General features: G+C 42.1%; 1 protein-coding gene across 1 annotated transcript in view; it reads right to left on the bottom strand.

Annotated features, from left to right (window-relative positions):
• Positions 1-5,153: 5,153 nt before the first annotated feature.
• TTC23L (tetratricopeptide repeat domain 23 like) overlaps positions 5,154-26,060 on the bottom strand; it is a 29,197-nt gene continuing 8,290 nt past the window's right edge. The window contains exons 4-12 of the mRNA XM_084627937.1: positions 24,946-25,069; positions 19,708-19,858; positions 18,406-18,531; positions 17,999-18,176; positions 14,747-14,855; positions 12,388-12,515; positions 10,363-10,512; positions 9,791-9,873; positions 5,154-6,873 (exon numbers count right to left, since the gene is read on the bottom strand). Of these exons, the coding sequence (XP_084484063.1) occupies positions 6,834-6,873; positions 9,791-9,873; positions 10,363-10,512; positions 12,388-12,515; positions 14,747-14,855; positions 17,999-18,176; positions 18,406-18,531; positions 19,708-19,858; positions 24,946-25,069 (1,089 nt within the window). The 3' untranslated portion in view covers positions 5,154-6,833. The remainder of the gene's footprint in view (positions 6,874-9,790; positions 9,874-10,362; positions 10,513-12,387; positions 12,516-14,746; positions 14,856-17,998; positions 18,177-18,405; positions 18,532-19,707; positions 19,859-24,945; positions 25,070-26,060) is intronic.

Below are 26,060 nucleotides of genomic sequence, written 5' to 3'. Positions count from 1 at the left end.
AATGGGCTGCACTGCAGTCAGAAGTTGCATTTGTTCTCTTCAGACGTAATCTGTCATAAATGTAGCTCACCTGTTTCGGACATTATCAACCCTGTCTGTGTGATAAATAGTCTGATCTTTTGCAGTGTGAAGAATCTACTGTGTCTGACAAGACACAGCCACCTCAAATAATGCAACAGGATGAAGGCATGCTACCAGCTCAATGTCACATCAAAATAGAAAGATCAGAGTTGCAGCTAGAAACTCAAAGATCAGTGGGAGATCTCTGTAGCTCTGTTCAGGTAAGTTCTGTGTATATAGTTAATTTTTTATACCCTAGCAAGACCCAAAAGTGGCAGTCAACATCAGGCTCCTGTTGTTGTAGCAATTGTACAAAGAGGGTCCCTGCCCCACAGAATTTACAATCTAATGTGAAACAAGAATAGCGGAGAAGTGGGGAAGAGGTTATGGTTAATGGTAATAAGATCACATTGTGACTGACATCAACTATCTGTTGCAGAACTCAGAAAGGCTATTAATGACAACTCTTCATCTAGTACATACATTACTTATCCATTCAGAGCAATGGGAGTTTCCTGCAGCTCTGATATTTCTGTTTTGATACATCCTATCAGACTGTGGGTTTTTTTTTTTTAAAAGCAGCCCTCTGGAATTTCATAAAAAAATATGATTTTGGAGCAGTGTTCGGTCTCTAGTTACTGCTTTGTCATTTTCATGTTTAATTTACATATTCAGATAAATAAATTTTAAGACCGTATTAGAAATCACTTCCCTTTTCCTAATAGAAAAGCAGTACTTGTGGCACCTTAGAGACTAACCAATTTATTTGAGCATAAGCTTTTGTGAGCTACAGCTCACTTCATCGGATGCATACTGTGGAAACTGCAGAAGACATTATATACACAGAGACCATGAAACAATACCTCCTCCCACCCCACTCTCCTGCTGGTAATAGCTTATCTAAAGTGATCACTCTCCTTACAATGTATATGATAATTAAGTTGGGCCATTTCCAGCACAAATCCAGGTTTTCTCACCCTCCGCCTCCCCCCACACAAACTCACTCTCCTGCTGGTAATAGCCCATCCAAAGTGACCACTCTCTTTACAATCTGTATGAAAATCAAGGTGGGCCATTTCCAGCACAAATCCAGGTTTTCTTACCCCCCTCCCCTTTTTTCCAAAAACCACACACACAAACTCACTCTCTTGCTGGTAATAGCCCATCCAAAGTGACCACTCTACTTACAATGTGTATGAAAATCAAGGTGGGCCATTTCCAGCATAAATCCAGGTTTTCTCACCCTCCGCCCCTGCACACACAAACTCACTCTCCTGCTGGTAATAGCTTATCCAAAGTGACCACTCTCCCTACAATGTGCATGATAATCAAGGTGGGCCATTTCCAGCACAAATCCAGGTTTTCTCACCCCCCCCCCACCTCCCCCACAAACTCACTCTCCTGCTGGTAATAGCTCATCCAAACTGACCACTCTCCTTACAATGTGTATGATAATCAAGGTGGGCCATTTCCAGCATAAATCCAAGTTTAACCAGAACGTCTGAGTGGGGGAGGGTAGGAAAAAACAAGGGGAAATAGGCTACCTTGCATAATGACTTAGCCACTCCCAGTCTCTATTTAAGCCTAAATTAATAGTATCCAATTTGCAAATGAATTCCAATTCAGCAGTTTCTCGCTGGAGTCTGGATTTGAAGTTTTTTTGTTGTAAGATAGCGACCTTCATGTCTGTAATTGCGTGACCAGAGAGATTGAAGTGTTCTCCGACTGGTTTATGAATGTTATAATTCTTGACATTTGATTTGTGTCCATTTATTCCTTTATGTAGAGACTGTCCAGTTTGACCAATGTACATGGCAGAGGGGCATTGCTGGCACATGATGGCATATATCACATTGGTGGATGTGCAGGTGAACGAGCCTCTGATAGTGTGGCTGATGTTACTAGGCCCTGTGATGGTGTCCCCTGATTAGATATGTGGGCACAGTTGGCAACGGGCTTTGTTGCAAGGATAGGTTCCTGGGTTAGTGGTTCTGTTGTGTGGTATGTGGTTGTTGGTGAGTATTTGCTTCAGGTTGGGGGGCTGTCTGTAGGCAAGGACTGGCCTGTCTCCCAAGATTTGTGAGAGTGTTGGGTCATCCTTCAGGATAGGTTGTAGATCCTCAAAGAAACTGCGGAATCATCTGATCAACATCCTCTACAGCAAACAGGGTAAGATTAAGAATGAGCTCTCAAAAATGGATACTCTCATAAAAAACCAACCTTCCACACAAACTTCCTCGTGGCTGGAATTTACTAAAACTAGACAAGCCATTTACAACGCACACTTTGCTTCTCTACAAAAGAAAAAGGACACTAAACTTTCTAAACTACTACATGCTACAAGGGGCCACAGCAATGGTTCCCTCAACCCACCCAGCAATATTGTTAACCTATCCAACTATACTCTCAGCCCAGCAGAAGCAGCTGTCCTATCTCGGGGCCTCTCCTTCTGCCCCTCCACCCGCACGAACATGATACAGTTCTGTGGTGACCTAGAATCCTATTTTCAACGTCTCCGACTCAAGGAATATTTCCAAAATACCTCTGAACAACATACTAATCCACAGAGGCCTCCCTACCAACATTACAAAAAGAAGGATTCTAGGTGGACTCCTCCTGAAGGTCGAAACAGCAGACTGGACTTCTACATAGAGTGCTTCTGCCGACGTGCACGGGCTGAAATTGTGGAAAAGCAGCATCACTTGCCCCATAACCTCAGCCGTGCAGAACACAATGCCATCCACAGCCTCAGAAACAACTCTGACATCATAATCAAAAAGGCTGACAAAGGAGGTGCTGTTGTCATCATGAATAGGTCGGAATATGAACGAGAGGCTGCTAGGCAGCTCTCCAACACCACTTTCTACAAGCCATTACCCTATGATCCCACTGAGAGTTACCAAAAGCAACTACAGCATTTGCTCAAGAAACTTCCTGAAAAAGCACAAGATCAAATCCGCACAGACACACCCCTGGAGCCCTGACCTGGGATATTCTATCTACTACCCAAGATCCATAAACCTGGAAATCCTGGGCGCCCCATCATCTCAGGCATTGGCACCCTGACAGCAGGATTGTCTGGCTATGTAGACTCCCTCCTCAGGCCCTACGCTACCAGCACTCCCAGCTACCTTCGAGACACCACTGACTTCCTGAGGAAACTACAATCCATCGGTGATCTTCCTGATAACACCATCCTGGCCACTATGGATGTAGAAGCCCTCTACACCAACATTCCACACAAAGATGGACTACAAGCCGTCAAGAACACTATCCCCAATAATGTCACGGCTAGCCTGGTGGCTGAACTTTGTGACTTTGTCCTTACCCATAACTATTTTACATTTGGGGACAATGTATACCTTCAGATCAGCGGCACTGCTATGGGTACCCGCATGGCCTCACAGTATGCCAACATTTTTATGGCTGATTTAGAACAACGCTTCCTCAGCTCTCGTCCCCTAACGCCCCTACTCTACTTGTGCTATATTGATGACATCTTCATCATCTGGACCCATGGAAAAGAAGCCCTTGAGGAATTCCACCATGATTTCAACAATTTCCATCCCACCATCAACCTCAGCCTGGTCCAGTCCACACAAGAGATCCACTTCCTGGGCACTACAGTGCTAATAAACAATGGTCACATAAACACCACCCTATACCGGAAACCTACTGACCACTAATCCTACCTACATGCCTCCAGCTTTCACCCTGACCACACCACACGATCCATCGTCTACAGCCAAGCTCTGCGATACAACCGCATTTGCTCCAACCCATCAGACAGAGACAAACACCTACAAGATCTCTATCAAGCATTCTTACAACTACAATACCCACCTGCGGAAGTGAAGAAACAGATTGATAGAGCCAGAAGAGTTCCCAGAAGTCACCTACTACAGGACAGGCCTAACAAAGAAAATAACAGAACGCCACTAGCCGTCACCTTCAGCCCCCAACTAAAACCCCTCCAACGCATTATTAAGGATCTACAACCTATTCTGAAGGATGACCCAACACTCTCACAAATCTTGGGAGACAGGCCAGTCCTTGCCTACAGACAGCCCCCCAACCTGAAGCAAATACTCACCAGCAACCACATACCACACAACAGAACCACTAACCCAGGAACCTATCCTTGCAACAAAGCCCGTTACCAACTGTGCCCACATATCTAATCAGGGGACACCATCACAGGGCCTAGTAACATCAGCCACACTATCAGAGGCTCGTTCACCTGCACATCCACCAATGTGATATATGCCATCATGTGCCAGCAATGCCCCTCTGCCATGTACATTGGTCAAACTGGACAGTCTCTACGTAAAAGAATAAATGGACACAAATCAGATGTCAAGAATTATAACATTCATAAACCAGTCGGAGAACACTTCAATCTCTCTGGTCACGCAATTACAGACATGAAGGTCGCTATCTTACAACAAAAAAACTTCAAATCCAGACTCCAGCGAGAAACTGCTGAATTGGAATTCATTTGCAAATTGGATACTATTAATTTAGGCTTAAATAGAGACTGGGAGTGGCTAAGTCATTATACAAGGTAGCCTATTTCCCCTTGTTTTTTCCTACCCTCCCCCCCCAAGACGTTCTGGTTAAACTTGGATTTGTGCTGGAAATGGCCCACCTTGATTATCATACACATTGTAAGGAGAGTGGTCAGTTTGGATGAGCTATTACCAGCAGGAGAGTGAGTTTGTGTGTGTGGGGGGGGTGTGTGTGTGAGAAGACCTGGATTTGTGCTGGAAATGGCCCACCTTGATTATTGTGCACATTGTAGGGAGAGTGGTCACTTTGGATAAGCTATTACCAGCAGGAGAGTGAGTTTGTGTGTGTGGTTTTTTTTTGGGGGGTGGGGGGGGTGAGAAGACCTGGATTTGTGCTGGAAATGGCCCACCTTGATTATCGTGCACATTGTAGGGAGAGTGGTCACTTTGGATAAGCTATTACCAGCAGGAGAGTGGGGTGGGAGGAGGTATTGTTTCATGGTCTCTGTGTATATGTCTTCTGCAGTTTCCACAGTATGCATCCAATGAAGTGAGCTGTAGCTCACGAAAGCTTATGGTCAAATAAATTGGTTAGTCTCTAAGGTGCCACAAGTACTCCTTTTCTTTTTGTGAATACAGACTAACACGGCTGTTACTCTGAAACTTTTCCTAATAGTTTCCCCTTCAACAAAGGAGAAAGATTAATATTCACCTGGAGACTTCAGTAACTAGGTGTATGATGCCTTGGAATGTGAAGTGCTGAATAGGTGCTAAGAATGACTTGCATCTAGTCCCATGTGACTAATGTAATGAAACAGAGTGCATGACTTACTAAATGTAACTTATTTCTGATTTGAATTACCTGGTGTTGTGTTCAAGGACATAGTTGTGGCTTAAGATTACTTTTGAATATAAGCCTAAAGGCCACTAAACATACTATTTTCATATGTAAATGTATAACAGTCTGTCTGCTACCAACAGTGATCTTGGAAAGAAGACCCAAAGAAATTAAAACAATCTGTACGGTACTAGCAGCCAGTAATGAGTAAACAATCATTTGTAATTAAACAGTTCTATTAACATTCAGAACTGTTTGCATTATGTAGTGTTCTCTTTGCATCTTGGGGGCCTGGCCTATGCTAAGGTCTCTGTGCCATTACGGAGCACAGACCTCAGCTCTTCTAAATTAATAGTGGAGGAGTCCACAAACATGGGGAAATCCTCTGGGGGAGGGAGGGGGGTTATGGTCTTTGTAACAAGTGGCTAGTGGCTATTATGCTAATAAGATCACTGGAATGTAGTGCATGTTGGCCCCAATCCTTCTTGGCTCAGACATGCACCCATGCCTCAAGTTGAATCCTAGGTTTAATGATTAAGTTCCACAATGATAAAATGTGACTTATCTTTGGATCACATTTTCAAAAGTGCTTAAGACCCATTTTCAAAGTGGCTTAGGCTTCTAAATCATGATTATAACACTGTCTAACGTTGAATGCATAGTTGTGGTCAGCACTGTACTAGCAAACTCAACTCTTCATATCTGTGTTCTAAGATGAAGATTTTGTAGTGAAGGCAAAGCATTAAAGAGGAATTTCACATTAAAAGGAGGCATTCAGCCTTCTTAGCTGAAGTGCTAAAAGTAGACTAAATTTAACACACTAGATTTACTTTTTTGTGTGTGTTAGATTATAGAAAGGCCAGTGTACCAATAGCCCGGGGGAAAAATAATCCAATCTGTGTTTCTCCATTGGGTATATTCTGCGTTCATTCATAGAATCATAGAATATCAGGGTTGGAAGGGACCTCAGGAGGTCATCTAGTCCAACCCCCTGCTCAAAAGCAGGACCCATTCATCAAAGTACGATTAGAATGTCTTCAAAAGAAATATTTTTAAATATGTGTCACCGTGTATTCAGATATCTTTTCCAAAGGGAGTCCTGCATTCACAACTTTTGTAACTTATGCCCATTTTTTTAATACTCAGTAAAACATCTGATGTGCTACCGTTAGACCCAGACCTTCAAAATACAGTAAGAAAGAAAATGAAAGGAGACTAGGAGGGGGAAGTTTACCTGGAAGGTTGATGCTTTTTCCTAAACTAAAGCAAACATTTACAGAACTTTCTGTTGAATTGATTATAACAACTACAACGTACTTGAGTTCTCCAATTAATCTTCCAGCTTAGTTTCTGGTTTCATCTGCTGTCACAATTGCAAAGGATCCAAGATTTTTGCCAACAGCATGATTTAGCACCATCTGTCTTTTCTACTTCACAAGTCTGTTCTCTTCATGGACAGTTGGAGACCTACAGTAGAGGAAACACATTTAGTTCATTTTATTTTTCTTGGCATTTTCCTATTCCTTTATTTGTAGACTACATATCCCTGAAAATTCTACTTACTGGACAAACAGGAGAATGTCAGCAGACCTGCCTTGTTATAAAATGAGACACTTAACTGCTCAGATTAGTTATACAAGTTATATGCTTATCCATCTGTCTAGATCAGGGGTGGGCAAACTTTTTGGCCAGAGGGCCACATCTGGGTGGAGAAATTGCATGCAGGGCCATGAATGTAGGGCTCAGGGCAGGGGGTTGAGGTGCAGTGTGTGGCAGAGGGCTCAGGGCAGGGGCTTGGGGTGTAGGAGGGCTTTGGGTTGCGGGGTCTGGCCTGGCAGTTGCACACAGCAGGGCTAAGACAGGATCCCTGCCTGCCCTGGCCCCGCGCAGCTCCCGGAAGCAGCGGCACCACGTCCCTGCAGCCCCTGGGGGTGGGGAAGCAGAGGACTCTGCATGCTGCCCTCGCCTGCGGGTACCTCCCCCGAAGCTCCCAGTGGCTGCGGTTCCCCTTTCCTGGCCAATGGGAGCTGCGGGGGGCAGTGCCTGCAGGCGAGGGCAGCGCACAGCCCTCTGCCCCACCCCTCCCCCAGAGGCTGCAGGGACATGGTGCCGGCCGCTTCTAAGAGTGGCGCGGGGCACGTGGTGCCACGGGGATGGCAATCCCATGGGCTGTCAGGGCTTTGGATCCAGGCCGTAGTTTGCCTACCCCGGTCTAGATTCTTATATCACCCCCAACACAGTAGTAACTAAATGCCCTATCCAAATTGTACCCAAACATCTTGCCTTTAGAGATTCACCCTCTGATTCAGGAAGACGGTGATCATTTGACAAGAAAACCACAACATTTTAGGGCCATGTAAAGTACTGGAGAAACTGAGACAATCAGTGTTTCCGTCAGGTTTTCCAAAGGTGACAGGGAATTGCTTTAACTCTCTCACTTATGGTCTCTCCCGTGCTGTTTAGGATGTAAATTCTGGAGGCAAGACTGCATTATCTCCTGTGCCTCAGAGGGATGAGTGCATTATTGGCACTTTGCTGATAACAAGGTTATGCTGCCATGGTTAAAGGCTCCCATCAAGTGAGTTTTTAGATCTATAGACAGTCACAGACCTTAAAGCTGATGGGCACACCAGCCTCCTTTTATTTAGGGTAAATGGAAGAAGCAATTAAGCTCCTTCTACGGAGAAAGACAGCTAAAACAATAGACACCACCATCCAAGGCGAGAAAGGTCTGAGCAAGAATTAACTCAGGGAGAATAAAAGGGGCTTCCCTGAGACATTGAAAATGCAGGGGCTGAGACATTGATTGGCAGAGCATTGTGTTTGTCAGGAGGAGAAAGCCAGGAGGCAGTGAGAGAAGCAGTGTGAGGTTGGTCCTGAGAGGAAGCCAGGCGTGAACTATACAAAATGCTGGTTGAGAAGACCCATTTGGATTTCTGAACAAGGAAACTGCCTGCTGTCATTTATTTCTATCGTGTTCAGAGAAACAGGACTTTGTGTACATCCTTTGCAAATAAACAGGATTGCATGAAAGAAATATTGACTCATCGATTTCTAACAGAAACAAGTGGGCTACTGAATACTGGTTAACATTTTGGCCAAGGGCCAACAAATAGTTAATACCACATAGCCTTCACTTTATTGTATTCCTGCTAGACACTCTGCCTGCCCGTTACTCTCTTCTTAATAGCTATTTGGTCCCTTCCACTCATGACTTTGTGCCTTGTGTCACACAGCCTATGCTTCTGTTTCCTGTGTACTAAGCACGCTTTAGCTCTCTTTAGATCTCTCCTTAAGAACCACTTCTTTTTCCCACCCGCTCTTTGTTTATCCTCTACAGTGTTATCTACTCCCACTCTTGGATGGACTGAAAACAAAGAATGACCTGCAACTAGTTTAAATTGTAAACTCTTTGTGGCAGGGACCTGTCTAAACTATGTCTTGTAAAGTACTCTACACAAGTGATTTCTGCAGCACAAGGTTTAGCAAGTATGTTTTATAGTTCAGGGGTTAAATCAATGAATGACACAAAAAAGGCTAATACAGAACATCATTCTAACTGAAATTGCTACAGTTTAAAGCTTAATTTTCACAGTTGCAGACCTAGTCTCTAATCCTTACATTAACTTCTAAAGGAGCAGCAGTCAATCAGGATGGGGATTTTATGGAGAATTAGCATAGAATTCAGTACGAATAAATGACCTATGAAATTTTAGAAACCTGTTTTGGCTGAGCAAATATCAGACGGTAACAACTTTCAGGCACTGCTAACCTGATTTAAATTAGAACCTACTAATTAAATGGCAAAAGACTCCATTGGTGCCATTGTTAATTGCATTGTATGAAATATCCAGGTGCCGATTCTGGCATCCACTCCATACCATCTATGCTGCTGTGGCCATATACAGTGACTTTACAGAAGCGAGGGGAAAACTCCTGCAGCACAGAAGCGGTGAGGTGTCAACATAAGCAGCCCTGTAACATATGGTGTGTAGGAGAGGGAGCAGCAATGTACTGAATGTTCTAAGGTAGCTGGACTACTGTACAATCCATTGGCAACTCTGGGCAGGTTGTGCTTACAGGCTGCTCTAACTTATGGTGGGGGGCTATTTTGCTGCCCGCCCTCAGTAGCCTAGAATCCAGATGGCACAAAGGTGTTCTAAAGCCATTTGGTTCCCTACTCCTGGGCTGTGCCTCTCCAGATCTGCAGACCAAGCCCCCCATATCCCAGAAATCCCTGTTTAATTTTGTTCATTATATTAAACAAGACTCAGTACTGCATATGGACATTTGTTACTAGCAAGCTGCTACATGCCTTGAAACAGGGACCACATCTTGACAATATGCAATATTACATTATAAAAAACAACATTGATGAGATCACCTCTCTAATGCGTTCAGGAGCTCTTGCATCTCTTTCGGTTTCCTGTTGCGAGGTCCATAAACAGCTGTTTGAATCTGCAAACACTGTTTAGCATAAAATGAACGAGAAGTGATACACTGTATAACTCAACTTCAAAATCAACCAAGCTGCACAAATACTGATTATGCCTAGTTATCTACATATTAGCAAAGGAACTCCAGTGGTTCTCCCCAGCTGTGTGGTAGCAGTTGTCATGGCGGTTCATCAGCACTGTTAAATCCCAATAGATAGCCAATCCAGTATCCAGGGGTTCTGCAAGGGAGTAAGTATGCTACATAGTTGCTGGCCTGCTGTATCTTCAGTTACCTGCTGATTCTAAATCCCTGTGTGGACTTGGCACAGATGGCAGGTTGATGTAGGCAAATCTCATTACTAACATGAATAAGATCCTCACATCAGACTCCTTGAGAATCTATAGAGAAATAAAGCCTGATATCTCTAGCAGGATTTATAGTTTGGAAAATTAATTTACATTTTCAATCACTATGAGGCAGTAAATCCAAGAAAATCACTAGCAATGTAATTATAATTACCTTATTGAACAGCTGGTAAGCCTCTCTCATCTTTCCCTCTGCCAGGCAGATACTGCCCATGATATGGTAAGTTTCAGCTGCCTTCTCACTAAAATCACCATAGGTGTCTATGATGGACTTCAACGAATCTTTCAACAGCCTGTAGGCTTGCTACAGAGAATAATGCAACATAACTTAGCACAAAAATATATTCATTTTTCGATCAGCATCTTTACATGACTGACTGATGCATGTTTAACTCATTTGGAGTTTAACGCCAATGCTTTTTGGGATCTACAGCCATTCTCCAACGATACGGAACCCTTACAGAGTATAATTCTATGCACTGATCTTTAAGACTAATAGTTTAATTTCTACGAAATGGAAACTCAGGAAGTGTGGTATGGTGACCACCTGTCTCTACGAGACATCTGTTATTTGACACCTAATGTCCTGTGTCCCATGTCCAATCAATGTAGGACATGTCCAGTATTTCAACAATAAGCATGTGACGGGTCATACACTATGATGTAAATGTAAATGCTATTTTGCATTATGTACCACAAAAAACATTGGAGGATGCTGTAGCTTAAAAATAATCTTAGGGCAAAATTTTCTGAAGTGCCTAGGCGCTTCTGAAAATATTACCTTTTGTCCCCTACTTTTAATTGAGTTGTCCTTTAGGGTGCTTACTTTTTAAGAATATAGGGAGAGTAAAATTGTATAAAAACCTCTTCTGTCCATCAAATATTGCTTATAGAGGAATCAGAACATGTAGAAACAGGATCTTCATCAAAAATGGGAGAAATCAGGGGTGAAATCCTGGCCTCACTGAAGTCAATAGCATGGATTCTGGGCTGTACTGCCTGCACATTGATTTCAGTGGGACCAGTATCTTACCCCTGTATACCTACTGTTATACTGGAAAGTGTAAATGGCTGCCATCAAGTGTGTCTTTGAGCTATAGGTAATCACAGATCTTGTTAAAGCTGATGGGTGCTGTCAGGCTCCTTTATGGAATATGCTAGCTGGAGGTAGTAGAAGCTACCACCCGAGGCACTAGGCCGTATGCAAGGAGAAGATGAAGCTAAGCCATGTCAGCAGGGGGGTTTTCCTGGGAGCTGATTACAAATGTAGGCATTGGAGGCATTGACTAATTGCAGCTGGTGTGTCTGTGTGAAAGCAAGAGAAAGCCAGCACACAGCGAGGGAAGTGGGTGTAAGCACGGCCCTGAGAGGGATTGGAGACAGACCTTCTTGGGGCACAGAACTGACTGAAAAGGCAGGCATGGAAATTGTGAGCAAGGAAACTGCTGTTTTCTCCTACTGTGTTCAGGGAAATAAGACTTTGGTGCAATCCTGTTTATTTACAAAGGAATACGTAACTCATATAATCCATTTCTCCTCCTAATGGAAATAGCCTGGCAAGGCCCCGAACATTGACTAAGTGCTCAGGCAACACTTAACATGCACTGTTAGGTATATTATTAATAAGATGACCTAGAACTATAGGATGTCCGTACTTTCTCCTCTTGCCTTTAATAGGAGTTTTCTCACTGAGTTGAGTGGGAACAGGATCGTTATCTCCTGAGGACTTTGACATTGCCAAGCAAGTGAGATGATACATGGCTATGCCAAGCTGCATGAAGATTCCATGTTAGGCAGTGCGGCTATTTGTTTGCTCTTTAGCTCCCCCTTGCCCACACAGACAGAATGACAGAAAGCCATGGATTCTGGGCTGTACTGCCAGTGCGAAGTTGCCTTACAGTCCATGAAGGATCCAGTAGGGGGATCCTCCAGTCGCACAGTGCTGGTGAAGTGGCTCCTATGTTACCCTGCCTTCCTGTGGTAGGTGTAGAAGGGGCAGCCAGCCTACTCCTGCAAACCGCTCATCCCTGGCTGCCATAACATCCCCTTGGAGCTGATGGCACCAGAGAGCAATTAAAGGAGGTGTGTTTTTTCTGACATACGCCTGCACATACACATTCTAGATGGCTGCAAGCACTAAGGCATGCAAGTAAGCTTGTAAGCTAGGATTTGGTGTTACCTGGTTTTTCCCTACATGTACAAGCCATTTACTGAATTCCTCAATGGCAGAAAGTGTCAGGGAATCCTTTGCACCCAGTGCTGCCTGATATGCAACCAGACTCTCTGTAAAATACATTTCAGCCGCCCCTAGAAATAAGCACAGTAATTATTACTGACCGACTGGACCCCTTTTAGAACAGGACATCTCAGCTCCAACCCAGGTAACAATCCCATACAAATAGTGGATTTTATTAGTAATTTAACTAGGTGGATATAAAAAACTGTATCTAGTTTCCCTAAATGCAGAGGGCTAAATTTTGACCCTACTTACATCCCAAGCAACCTCATTGAAGTCTGAAGTTATTTTAATAAGAAAAGGTTAAACAAAATAGTTTTAGTGCACATGAAAACCTACTAGACTGAAGTCTAATTTACCTACAGAACAGGCAAAGCACAGCAGTGTGTGTATGGGCTTCACCACACTGCCCTGCCAGTGGGTCTCAACCTTCCCTTGGAGAGACCACCTGTAAGGGTAACTCAGTTTCCATGGGCATTTGCTCCTGGGACTTTCTGCTGAGACTGCTCTCGAAGGTATTGGGTGGAATGGTAATGCTTGTGCTAGGGACATCTGTTCACTGGGGTCTGGACTCAGACCAGTAAACTCACTTTATGTAGTCTAAAGACCCATGAGTTTCCCATCTCTAGAATGGGGATAATGATGTAAAGGTCTTTGAGCTCTACTGATGAAAAGTACTATACAAAAGCTAGGTCTTTTGATTATTACCTAGCTATAGTAGCATATGAACTGCAAACCTAGATGAGAACTACAACTGTCTAAATGACCACTATCTCCTATAACAAACATTTCTGTTTTTTTTTTAAACTAGGAAAAAAATGGCAAAAAAATTGGCTAATGCAGAGTTGAGGTTGCATGGTGATAGCTCATGCCCTTCCAGAACATTGAATTCAGCAAAACTCAAACTTCTGAAAACCAGGAAATATAGTTAAGGTAGACACTCATGTAACCTTAACTCTGCCCTCTGAGTGATGCCCCACAACACCTATACAAACACAGACTCCCACTCTGCCCCTTTACATAATGGGCAGGTGCTTCCCGCCCTCGCCCTACACTCAAACACTGAGCCTGCTCCCCTGACAAAATACCACACTTGTAAACTTGAACAGCCACTTCATAGCCTTTTACAACACCTTCACACTTGCACACAGGATACCAATTAAACCTGTACTTTCCCCTACCCATCATTACATCCACAGATTGCTGTCATAGCCCATCTCACTACTAACAATACCCATGGCAAGACGACCCCAGTGCCCTGCTACTGACACAAGCTACACAATTCTGTGTTGAAATGATGCAGACTGAAATTTCAAGGTACACACGTACCTCTTTCCATTGAGCTCTGCTGATGACAAACACTATATAAAAGCAAAGTCTTATACTACTGTGGCTAGGTAATACTTAAATCAACTGCAAATCTAGGTGAGAACGTAGGCAGGGACTCAGATACAGATCTCATGATATCACAAATACAGCTCTCCGAAGCTGCTCCAAAATATGCCTCCACCGTTCAAATACAACTACATTTAGCAGAAAGGGAATGCAGCTGGAGTGCATGCGGATAATTCCCAGTGGCTACTGCCAGCACAGTTAAGGTAAAATCTGGACCTGAATCAGGATTTGAATGTAGGTGCAAAGCAAAACCTACACACTTAAGGTAAATGCCAGTGCAACCTTAGCTTGGTATTTCCTGGTTTGAGTTTTGCTGACATTCTGGAAGGGCACCTGACAACCTTAATTCTGCATTAACGAAGTTTTTTGTCGTTTAATAAAGCTCTACAGATGCACAGCAAATGTCCATTACTGCATTCCTTACATTCAAAATTCCCACTGAAGTCAATGGAAATGAATTATAATCAATGGCAACTCCCATTAAGGACAGCAGAAAAGGGCATTCACACTGAAAAAAATATATCCACCAATCCAGGGAATATTAAACACCTGAACTTCCAGGTGCTATTGCCTAGAAAATAGTACTTCATCTTCTGCTACATGCAATGGTCCAGATTCTGCTTTGAGACACCTGTGCAACCTCCACTGGCTTCAGTGGGGCTTACATGGGTAAACTGTGGGCAGAACTTGTCCCACTGCAGGTGGAGTGAAGTGCCAGTTCCAGGCAATGATCCCACAAACTTCAAGTGTTGAATATTCCATAGGTCAGCTCATTTTTACTAGTGTGTATATTCCTAAATAGGCTGTGTACATTTTTAGAATCTTCTGGCTCATCTGCCTGTTATAGCGTTACATTAGACCCTAGAAGGATCATAATTTTGGTACAGTAAACCTCTTCCTTACTCACCAACATGCTGCTGGTCTCCAGTTGCAGCATAAGCTTTGCCCAGCAACAAGCCCGTCTGAGCAGCTTCAACACTAAGTTGCTTGTACAGAGCCACGCAAATGGAATGAGCCTAACAAAGATGGAGATTATTTATGCTAAATAAACACTGCATATAAGAACAGTAAATAGACTGTCTACAAAGACGGGTATTTTCATAGACAACACCACCTTTGTTGAGTTAGCCACAGGTGCAGAAACAAGGCAACCCTCTGGAACAGGAAAATTTCATCAAACAAAGCAGTGTAACTCACAATATTTGAACCAGGACTCCGCATCTCTTTTCCTCAGATTGTGCCTCTCCCCCAAGGAGCAAATATTTAAATAAATAAATCTTTATTATTATTAGAGAGAAGTGGAAGCTTCCAACCCACCAGAAGTTAGAGCTATTTGTACCCAGGGTTTTGCTTTGCACCTATATTAAAATTCTGATTCAGGTCCAGATTTAGATTTTAAACATACACAAATTGGTGGTGTTTGAAGCTGGGTGTCTGGTTTGGATCTGTTTCTAATTTTTATCCTTTGGATCTGTAAAGGTGGGGGTGGTTTATTTAACCAGTGTTAAGTAGTTTAGCCTGGTTTCAAAGCAAGCAGCCACTGTTTTGCCTTATGCAGCAGGCAGTGTAAGTCAGATTCTTCAGTCTTCAGACCCCACAGAGTGTGAGGATCAAAATTCTGCAGAAAGCTGCCATGTGACAATAGTAAAGAATCACAGAAAGAGTCACTTTCTTCTAATATCATAGAAGGAGCTTTATTAGAATAGGAGAAACTGTATTATCCCTAGTTACTCTCTTTCTCAGGGCTTGTCTTCACTGCAGAGTTAATTTGAGTGTTGCCTCTAACTTGGGTACCGTCCACACATTAAAAACCCTTAACACCAGTGTAGTAGTGTTTTTAACTCAAATTGTCTGGCCCAATGGGGAATAGAGGCTATACCTCAAATTAGCACAGCTTGTCAGCAGCTAACACAATCACTCTGTGCAGGTCCAGTGTTTATTGTTTTCCCCAGTGTGGCCATTCTCACTTGAGGTAGGCTAACTCAGAAGGAGTTAATTTTCATGTAGATAGAGAAATATGCCCCTCTGGCTGAAACCTTGAGAGCTAAGAGTTACCAGGTCCAGACACATGCACTGATCGTTGGAGCCTTAGGCGCATGGGATCCCAGTAACGAGTGAGTGCTGAGAGAATGCAGAATTGGTCAATGCTACAAGGTTCGGCTGATGTGGCAACTCAGGGTGTCGGATGCTATCAGGTGGTCAAGGAACATCTACATAGAACGCATCACTGGACATCGGCAATACCAGCTGGAGTGCCGATGAGAAGCGCAGTCAGAAAAGTAACAAATACTTTCCTTATGGAGTGTATTTTCTAAATGGACAACCAACCTAATTCTCAATTACTGAGGGACAATCTCCACTCATTGATATATTTTGCTTTCCACAACCAAATCTCTGTACAACTTTTCATGAGTGATGTACCCAAGTATTTGGATTCTAATATCTAAACTATATTGTTAAATCTATTCACCTAAATTTGGATTATTGCTGATTATGTGCTCTATGTATCATATGACTTTTAAAAAACTAACTTTGTATTTGTGGTTTCAGAGTAGCAGCTGTGTTAGTCTATATCCGCAAAAAGAAAAGGAGTACTAGTGGCACCTAAGAGACTAACAAATTTATTTGAGCATCCGATGAAGTAAGCTGTAGCTCACAAAAGCTTATGCTTAAATAAATTTGTTAGTCTCTAAGGTGCCACTAGTACTCCTTTCCTTTTTATATTTGTGGATAATCTAAACACTATACCCAGATGTACAGACACTCTTTTCCCAACCTATGTATTATGTAATTATTTTTAACATTAGCTTTAATAAAATTTAGGTTAACTCTGCAGGGAAGACTCAGCCTCACTGTGGAGCTGAAGGTTGGGACTTTCCTCATGACTCCCTGGTACATATTTTATACACCCCTTCTCACAGGAACTGAGGCAGAGCAGCAGATGGCAGTGCAACACACAGTTGACTGCTGCTTGCAGCCAGGGTAACCTTAGACTAGCTGAACTACCTCGCTTGGGAAAAAGAGTAGTGGGAAAAAGTTGGATCTATCCAGAGTGACTGGGAACAAGGGTCCGTCAGGTAGAAAAGGTCTTTGGTGAATTAGCTCTAATTCAACTCTGGATGCAATTTTTAAACTGTGCTATGAGGATTTCTCAGAGGAACCATGTTCTCTTCTGTTCAGGTTCTTATGCTGCTCCCATCATTGTCATGTCTGAGTGCTCTAACCCTGCTAACAATGTTTAGCACATATGATTAATGAGCAACATCTCTTATGAAGAAGATCATTTAAAATACAGTTCCACTCAAAGTGACTTGGCAAAAATTGCCCCTTCTTCTTCAGACCATGTGTCTGTGACTATTCAGAGTCACATCTGCTGACTTTAGTGACAAAATATTCCTTTCAGAGCTCACATAGCAATGGGAAACCAAGCTGGGTTCAAGTCACTGTGCATCATCACCAGAATTGTTTACTAAGCAGCAATTACAGGGCAAATCAGTGACATCTGTACAAACCACTGACTGTTCTAAGGTTGAACAAGTGTCTCTGTGGACATGATTTGGCATGCAGCATCTTTATTACAGGTGCTGCCCCAGGAGATCCCAGGCTGGGTTCACAGAGCTGGCAGTTAGGGGAAAATCTTTTTTTAATTATAAACTGAGCACAGTTTGATAAGAAAATAATTGAGACACAAACAGGACTCATGTATGGGAATTTTAGAGAGTCATTTTTTAGAGTAGAACTCTCTAAAGAAATTCCAAGAACAGTTTCTGTAACAATTTGAACATCACTAACTATATATGTTAGTAAAGCTCTTTTAATAAGCACTCAAATTATTTGCTAATGTGGACAGGAATTTCATTAACAAGATTGGGGTAAAATTCACAATTGGGATAAGTGGGTATAACTCCACTGACGTTAATGAAATCTTGCCTGCTTATGTCAGCAATGAGTTTCCTAGTTGCCAATTGTAAGGGGAAAAGTGGCTATTATGCTTCCCTATAGCGTGTTCACATCATTGGCTAAGTTTCCTGTTAGGGTTCTTCAGCAGATCCTTGCTAAAGTTAATATCAAACAAATTAGTTAACTTCAATCATAGCAACTAAGAGCTGTGATTTTTAGTGAGTCCTGCTGCTCTAAAAAGATTTGTGAGACTTCTTACCTGTAATAAATACGCTATGGCTCTTCCATGGTTTTTCTTCAGTTGCTCACTCTGGGCAATTTTCTGATAAAGATTTATCAGTTCTGGAGCCGTATCGCCTTCAGTTAAAATTACTACATCAACAGCTTTTTCAAAATAACCCACGGCAAAGTCAAACTTGTTTTGCTGCAAACACGTCCTGAAAGAAAGTGGTGAAAGTTAGGTTCTCTAGTAAAAAGACTATTGTCCATATCAGTGGATGCATGAGACAGGCTCAGAGGCCCTCATCCTGTTTTCCTTGCACACACAAAACTCCCAGAGAAGTCTTTTACCCTTGTACTAATCCATTTTCTGTTACAAAAGAAATAGTAAGGTAAAAAGCCCAAGCACGTGCTCACACACATGGCATTCATTTTGTTTGTGTTTACCTGCCCAATGCAATGACTAAATCTTTCTCAGATATTTTTAATCCCATGATCACTCTCCCATCCAGTTCTTGAAGTTCTTCCATGAGTCTCTCTGCCTTCCGCAGACTGAGATAGGATTCTTTGCCAGTGGAACGGTCAAGGAAAACCACCAAAAATACATGCTAGTAAACAAAGAAAACCATGTAGGTAGAAACTAACCAGAAAAGAACAAGTTGTGCAGGTGTTAGCTTCCAGAACTGTCTTTGCAATATAATCAATACCATTCTGAAGCATATTGTTTTGGATATCCTGACACTCAATTATAGGTAGCTTTGAGTGCGGATGGGAACTCTCAGTTACAGGACGTAGTAAATTACATTATTCATAAAAATCCATTGCTGTCTTCACTTAGAAAGATCTGCAAATGTAGATGGTGTTCTCCAAAACATAGGGGCTGGCCATATTCCATCCTGAAGCATTTACAATTAAAGAGAGAATGAACAAGACAAGATGACAGGGTTTAGAGAGAGCTTGAATATGAGGGAAGGTGGGGAAGCAGGAAATGGTTTAAAATTCTTTGCATTGACTTTTCATCAGGGCTTCATGTAGGATTTTTGGCTTGGTGAAGCCTTCCAGTGAAATTTCACCACTGTAGAAATCCTAATTTATATAACTTTCTGGAACAAAGCTTCAAAGAGAAATAAAATTATCAGGAACTGAGCACAGCCCTAACATGTAACAACAAAATAAGATTGGTGGGTAAAAGTGTGTAGTGGATGTGCAGAACTGGGAGCCAGTTATCAGATTTTTTAAGGCCAGAATGGACCATTAAAAAAAAAAAAATCTAGTATGACCTCCTGTATAGCACTGGACACAGAATTTCATCCAGTTACTCCTATATTGAGCCCAATAACTTGTGTTTGGCTGAAACCTATCTTTCAGAAAGACATCCACTCTCAATTTGAAGACTTCAAGTGAGAGAGAATCCATCACCTCTTGTGGTAGTTTGTTCCAATGGTTAATCACCCTGACTGTTAAAAATGTGCCATATTTCTAGTTCCAAGCTTGGCTCTGATATCAACCCCCTCTGTAGTCTCAAGAAAGTCATTTAACCTCTTTGGCCTTGATTTCCCCCCCTGAAATAAGAACACTTGCCCACCTATCTCACAGGTATGTTCTACCACTTGATTAATTAGTTATTGTATGGAGCACTTGGGAGAGGAAAAACACTATATGATAAGTACTAATGATTATTATATATTTAATAAACATTCTGTATTAGGCATTTTAATAATAAAGTAGTATTGTCAGATGTAAGGATATTTATTTTGTGCCAGATGTGCTATGCCCAAGGTATAGTAGATAGTCACAAGAGTTCCTAATATTTCTCTTTTGTCCTCTGGAGGCGTACGAATCCCTGTCAGCATGATACGTTTGGCTGATTCAGCATGCTCTATGGCCTGTGCAGGAAGACCTAGGAGAAGACAATGAATGAGCTTGCTAACAAAAACATCATCAGCAACTTCAAACTGAAAATAAGACCTGAACTATGAGATTCTCTGAAGAGATTCAGTTTAGACAAGGATGAAACTCTAGCTCTACTAAAGCCAAAAGGAAGCTGTGCCATTAACTTTATGAGGTCCAGGATTTCATACCAGATGTATAGGAAAACAATTAGGAGAATTTCAGGGGGGAAAATAATCCCTTAAAGATATTTAACAGATATAATCAATAGCCTTCAGAACAATTATGCAGATGACGATGTTACATGTAGGAAAAACAGGCAGATGAAGGGACCCAGCAGAGTCACAGATGGTACAACATTCCCCAGGTGAAACACCTTTTAAGAGAGTAAGCTTCTGTTTAATCTTTAGTCCTAATGCATCCCTCTTCCCACGCACCATACAATGAAGACAGGTATGTCCAAACCAGCACAGCCCCACCTTCCCTCCCCTTGGGATGGGTGCAGGACCTTCAGGCAGAAAACAACTGCCTGTTATATATAAAAATTATGCAGCAGCCAGGAAAGCAGAGTAGGTTTGAGTATAGTATTTGCATATAGCAGTTTCCAGATTCCATTTCTGTGGGACTGTGGTTTATAAGTGCCATATTCAAGTCTGAGAAAACATATCAATATACCCAAAAGCAAATCCTCAGCTGAGCTGGAAACAGTTGACCATAATCCCATTTCAGGGATCTTTGCCACCAATTTTCTCTTTCCACATATCTTCTTTTTCACCACCAGCAAAGGAGAGTAACCAGGATAAAATAGATCCATTGCAAGATGTTTTTCCCTATTCCTTCACAGACTTTTCTTTTGACTACTTATCTCTATAGCGAGCATACATAGGCCCAGGTTTTTAAAGATATTTACATGTTGCTGTGCTCAGTGTGACATTGGCTCCTAAATCCCTTTTGAAAATTAGATCTAGGCTCCTAAATGAGTTAATCATTGCAATGCTGAGCTCAGCAATGCCTAAATACCTTTAAAAATCTGGGTCATAGTGCTTTATACAGGCAATGCATAGAAACATAGAAATAGAAGAATTCCTATCCTGGGTCAGACCAGTGGTTCATCTAGGACCATATCAGCTGCTTTAGAGAAAGATTAAAACCTCTAAAGTAAACAATTATGAATCAACCTGGAAATAGGAGAAGTTTCTTCCTAACCTCGATCAATTAGTGGCTGGCTTATGACTGTACAAAGATTATTTTAAAAGTTAACGGTAGTGTAATTGGGGACAGTCTCATTATCCATACAAATATCTAATCCTTTTTTTGAGTCCCACTAAACTCTTGCCTTCTATTATATCGGGTGGCAATGAGTTCCACAGCTTAATTATGTTATGTAAAAAGTGTTTTCTTGCATCAGTTTAAATTTTGTTGCCTTTCAATTTCATTAAATGTCCCCTAGTTTTGGTTTTCGGAGAAGGAACTACTTCTATTTCTATTATCTCCTTTTTCAGATGGGGTGACCAGTACTGAACACAGTATTCCAGGTGAGGGCATATCATTGATTTATATAATATTGGAATTATGGATTTATAGATTTTTAAAGTTAGAAGGGACCATCATGATAATCTAGTTTGACCTCCTACACAACTCAGACCAAGGAATCTCACCCAATATTTCTTTATCAAGTCTATAACTCCTGTTTGAGCTATAGTATATTTTTAGCTATAATCAGCATTACAATATTTTTAGTATTGTTTTGTATGCCATTCTTAATACATTTTGTTTCCTTTTTTGACAAGCATTGCACATTGAACAGAGGTTTCAGTGGACTATCCACATTTATTTCCTACTTTAATTTACACTGTCTTCCGTCTTCCTGGCATGAGTTACATCCCTTAGACACTGATAAAGAGGATGTAAGCAAATACATAAGGGGATCTGTCTGAGAGCAAGGATATCTAATTTTCTGAAATTGTCCTAGGACATTTAGGATTCTGTGATTATGAAACTCAAAGAATTTACTCAGTTTTGATACAAGCACCATTTCTTGTATTTTTTAACATCAATAGCACTCAGAGCATATTAATGCTGACTGTCCTTTAGAGATCTGTGCCCAGGGAATACACTGGTTCATTTTTTAATTCAAACTAAAGGTAGATGGCAGCATTTCTCCAGCTTGCAAATTTCTATAGGTCACTGCAATTATTCTCTCACTCTTAACGTATATGTTAACATAGTTCCATTCCCCAGGCAGAAATATCTTGATGCAATCCAGGAATGCATATGAAACCAGGAAAGCACTGGTTGAAATTGCTGAGGTCTTCCAAGAGCTAGATTTTTTAATCTGATATGCATAAAAAATAGTTGAAAACTTGTTTTATAAATCGAACATTTTTTGTGAGTAACAGAGTTAGTAGAAAAATAAGTTGAAGTACACAATCATTTAATCCATAAAATTCCTATTAGGAACTGTGTTTTAGGCTTGCAACTCAATGAGCATTATGGAGTATGAACATTTTCTCTTATTTCATAGTTAACTTTAGAAGGTGAAATTATGAAATGAGGAATGTAGCTCCACTTCCATTTTTAAAATGATTTTGTGTCCCTGTTTTTCTATTCCCCTTTATTTGTAATCATTGCGATTGCCAGCTCATGGAGTAGACAAGACGACACAACATACGGACACAACATGATTTCAGTTCTTCTTCTGGAAGGTGCCTATCATTATTTCCTACCAAAGAGCTGAAGTTAACTCTCAAACCTTGTTTTGAAACTCAGTGTCCGTCCTACTAATACAGTAGGTTTCCATCCTACTAATAGCGAAGCTTTTAGTTGATTCTGAGGAACCATCTTCAAAGCCACATGCACATCCCTACTTAGTGGCCACCGTCCAGTCTATACGCCATGCCTTGATGCTGAATATGCTAAACTACTCAGTGCAAATCCTCTGGTGATCCACATATTGCTGATCACCTTATTGAGTTAATAGATGCTACTGGATGGGCACAATGGGAAAGGACACCTCAGAATCTAGATGCCCCACTCAAGCCGGAAGTGCTGGAATTTGATTTGTTGTCTTGGTGGAGCTCAGCAACCACCAACCCAAAACTGCCGACCAGTCATGCCAAATCAAGTGCCAGCCGTCTCCTGAATGTGTCAAAGGCCCCAAATTAGACGCATGTAAGACAACAAGTCCATGACAAATGGTGTCAGTTCCATCAGAGAAACAACACTTGGTAACACAGAGTTACTCACAGCCATCAGGTTCAACAATATTCTGAGTAACATTAGGAACAGCCCTGCTGCTGACTATAACAACATATCGCCAGAGTTCTTGAAGTATCTTGGGACTCAGGCTCACCAGTGGTTGGTGCAGTTCTTCACATGAGAGGTCAGTGAAAAGCAACTTCTGAAGACATGGCGAAAGTCAGAAGTCGTTGCTCTCCTGAAACTGGGGAAAGAGCCACATAATGTTGCAAGCTATTGACTAATATCTCTGTTGTCTGTGCCATTCAAGGTCCTGGAGCATCTCATTCTTCAGCGGATCTTCCCAGAAATGGAGTCAATCAGCGTTAAGCAAGCAGGCTTTCGGAGAGGTCAGAGCACCTACAATCAAGTGCTCGCTTTGAAAAAATTAATTGAAAACAGTTTTCAGAAAAACCTGAAGACGGGAGCCATATTGCTGGACCAGCATATCACACAGTCTGGCACATGGGACTTTTAGTCAAATTATCACGAGCACTCCCAGCATGGGTAGTCAATGTCATTGACCTTGTCCTCTGCAACAGATGTTTCTGAGTGTACATAGGAGTCAGAGCTATTGCGTGGAAAAGACAAACCAATGGTCTACCCCAAGGCTCTGTGCTGGTACCGATGCTTTTCAACCTGTACATAAATGACCTTACATACACCCAGTCCTGCAGTTTCATATACACAGATGACATTTGCTTAGGCATCCAAGCATCATTCCAAGAACTTGAAGACACCCTACATGCTGATTTGATAAAGATGGCTGAATACTGTAGTCAGTGGCATTTACAATAAGTGTGACCAAGACAGTTTCCAGTGTGTTCCATCTTTACGAAACCAGAGCAGACCAAGAACTGAATCTTGCTCTCAATGGACATTGCTTGAAACACAGATTCCCAACCAGTCTATCTCGGAGTAACCCTAGATAGATCTTGCATGTATGTTAACCACCTGAGGAAAACTGAGGCCAAGGTGAAGAATTCTAAACAAATTGGCCAGCACTTCATGGGGAATAAATGCTCAAACTCTCCAATCATCGGTTTAGCCCTCTGTTAATCGGCAGCAGAATAATGTGCTCTGGTCTGGGTCCATTCATCTCACATCAAATCACTGACTCAGCTTTGGCTCCAATAAACTTACATCAGGGATGAATTTAGCTCACTGATCTCTAGTATTGGGGAAAAAATGAACTATTATGCACTCTGAGGTGAAAATGTGCATGGACCCTTCTACTGATACTAGAATTCTGCTTCTGACACCACCATTGCCCCTGTCTAGTAGTAGCAGATGTCGCAGGCCTTGCAGGTCAGCTTCGCACTGAAGGAGAAATCAGTGATGCATATTCTGGGTATCTCCTAGATATAACTTGCTTTATTACACATATACATCAGTCCTGGAAAAGAGAACGCTACAAACAGCACCCAGGCAATCTCTTCTTCCAGAAGACTCAGACAGGCGTTCCCAGGACGTTACTTTGTCTCTAGAATTTTTTCCAAACATAGAAAATAAAGCAGACTGTAAACTCTGTTATCTGCCAGAGATTCTCTCCAAGGCCAACTTCATAACAAAAGTAACACCATCACAGCATTTCTTGCATCACAGCAAATAAAAACTTGCTTACACGGTAAAAAGAACTTGTAAAATTCTGTGTAATATCACCATCCGGTGAATCCTACCATAACATGTGCTTTCATTATTAATGGAGCAGTCCTGCAGACACACATGCATGTAAGTAACTTTACTCATCCAGTAGTCCCATTATGGGACAGGCATAAATATTTGCAGGATCAAAGTAGTGAAGCCAGTTTCACTATCTTCCAAGTTTTTGATGTGGGACAATTGAAATTAGATTTTTACCTTGAAGTATTAAATAGCTGTGAGCCAGGTTGGCGAATGCTTGTGCCAGTTGCCAGTGACAGTCTCCATAAATAATTCTAGTAAGAGCCACACATCTAATAAGTTCCCTGTTGGCTTTATATACCTGAAGAACAAAATAGAGTAGAAATTATTTTTGTGTAAGCATCCTGCCCCCAGAGTTTTCTCCAAGCGAGGTGGAGAAGTGTCTACATATTGGTTAGAATAAAAATATGTGTTCTCTGTGCATTTGTTACTAGAATATCACAGCTCTGAATCAGTCTGTTTTATAATTGTAGGGTCAGATTTGCCCCCATCTCCAGAGCATTAACAGGTGAGGGAGAATTTCCCCAGCATAGGGTTGAAATAAGTAGCCCTGCGTTGCCCATATTAGGAGGAAAGGCCGGGGCTGAAGGCAGGAGGGAGAGTGATCGTAACGCTCAGAGCCACTGGGATTCCAGGCCTGGCTGCTCTAACTTAGAGCATCCCCAAGGGCTGTACTACTTTCCACAAAAGAGCCATTTCAGCCCCTGCAGAAGCCCAGAATCTGGGCAGTGCAAAGATGGCATAAAGCCACCTATGTATGTTTCCTCCACCTGAGTCCCACTGCTTCTGGCAGGAGATGCAGCACGGACTCTAGCTCAGAACCTTTAACAGGGCTGTTTTTGAGACTCCTCAAGGTACAAATATGAATATTTGTAGCTACCGAAGCTTTGCCATTGTCTGTCTGCACAGAGATTCGAGGTGCAGGAGGAAGCCAATGGGGGACTCCCTGGGAAAGGATCATAGACTTTAAAGTCAGAAAGGACCATTATGATCGTCTAGTCTGACCTCCTGCACAACGCAGGCCACAGAATCTCACCCACCCACTCCTGTAACAAACTTCTAACCAATGTCTGAACTACTGAAGTCCTGAAATCATGGTTTAAAGACTTCAGGGTGCAGGGAATCCTCCAGGAAGTGACCTGTGCCCCACATTGCAAAAGAAGGCGAAAAACCCCAGCGTCTCTGCCAATCTGCCCTGGAGGAAAATTCCTTCCCGACCCCAAATATGGCGATCAGCTAAACCCTGAGCATGTGGGCAAGGCTCACCAGCCAGACACCCAGGAAACAGTTCT

This window comes from Lepidochelys olivacea, assembly GCF_965140295.1.
Source record: "Lepidochelys olivacea isolate rLepOli2 genome assembly, chromosome: 5".
Taxonomy (NCBI): Eukaryota; Metazoa; Chordata; order Testudines; family Cheloniidae; genus Lepidochelys; species Lepidochelys olivacea.
The sequence above is the reverse complement of the archived record's forward strand: the minus strand, read 5'-3'. Positions and strand labels throughout refer to the sequence as shown.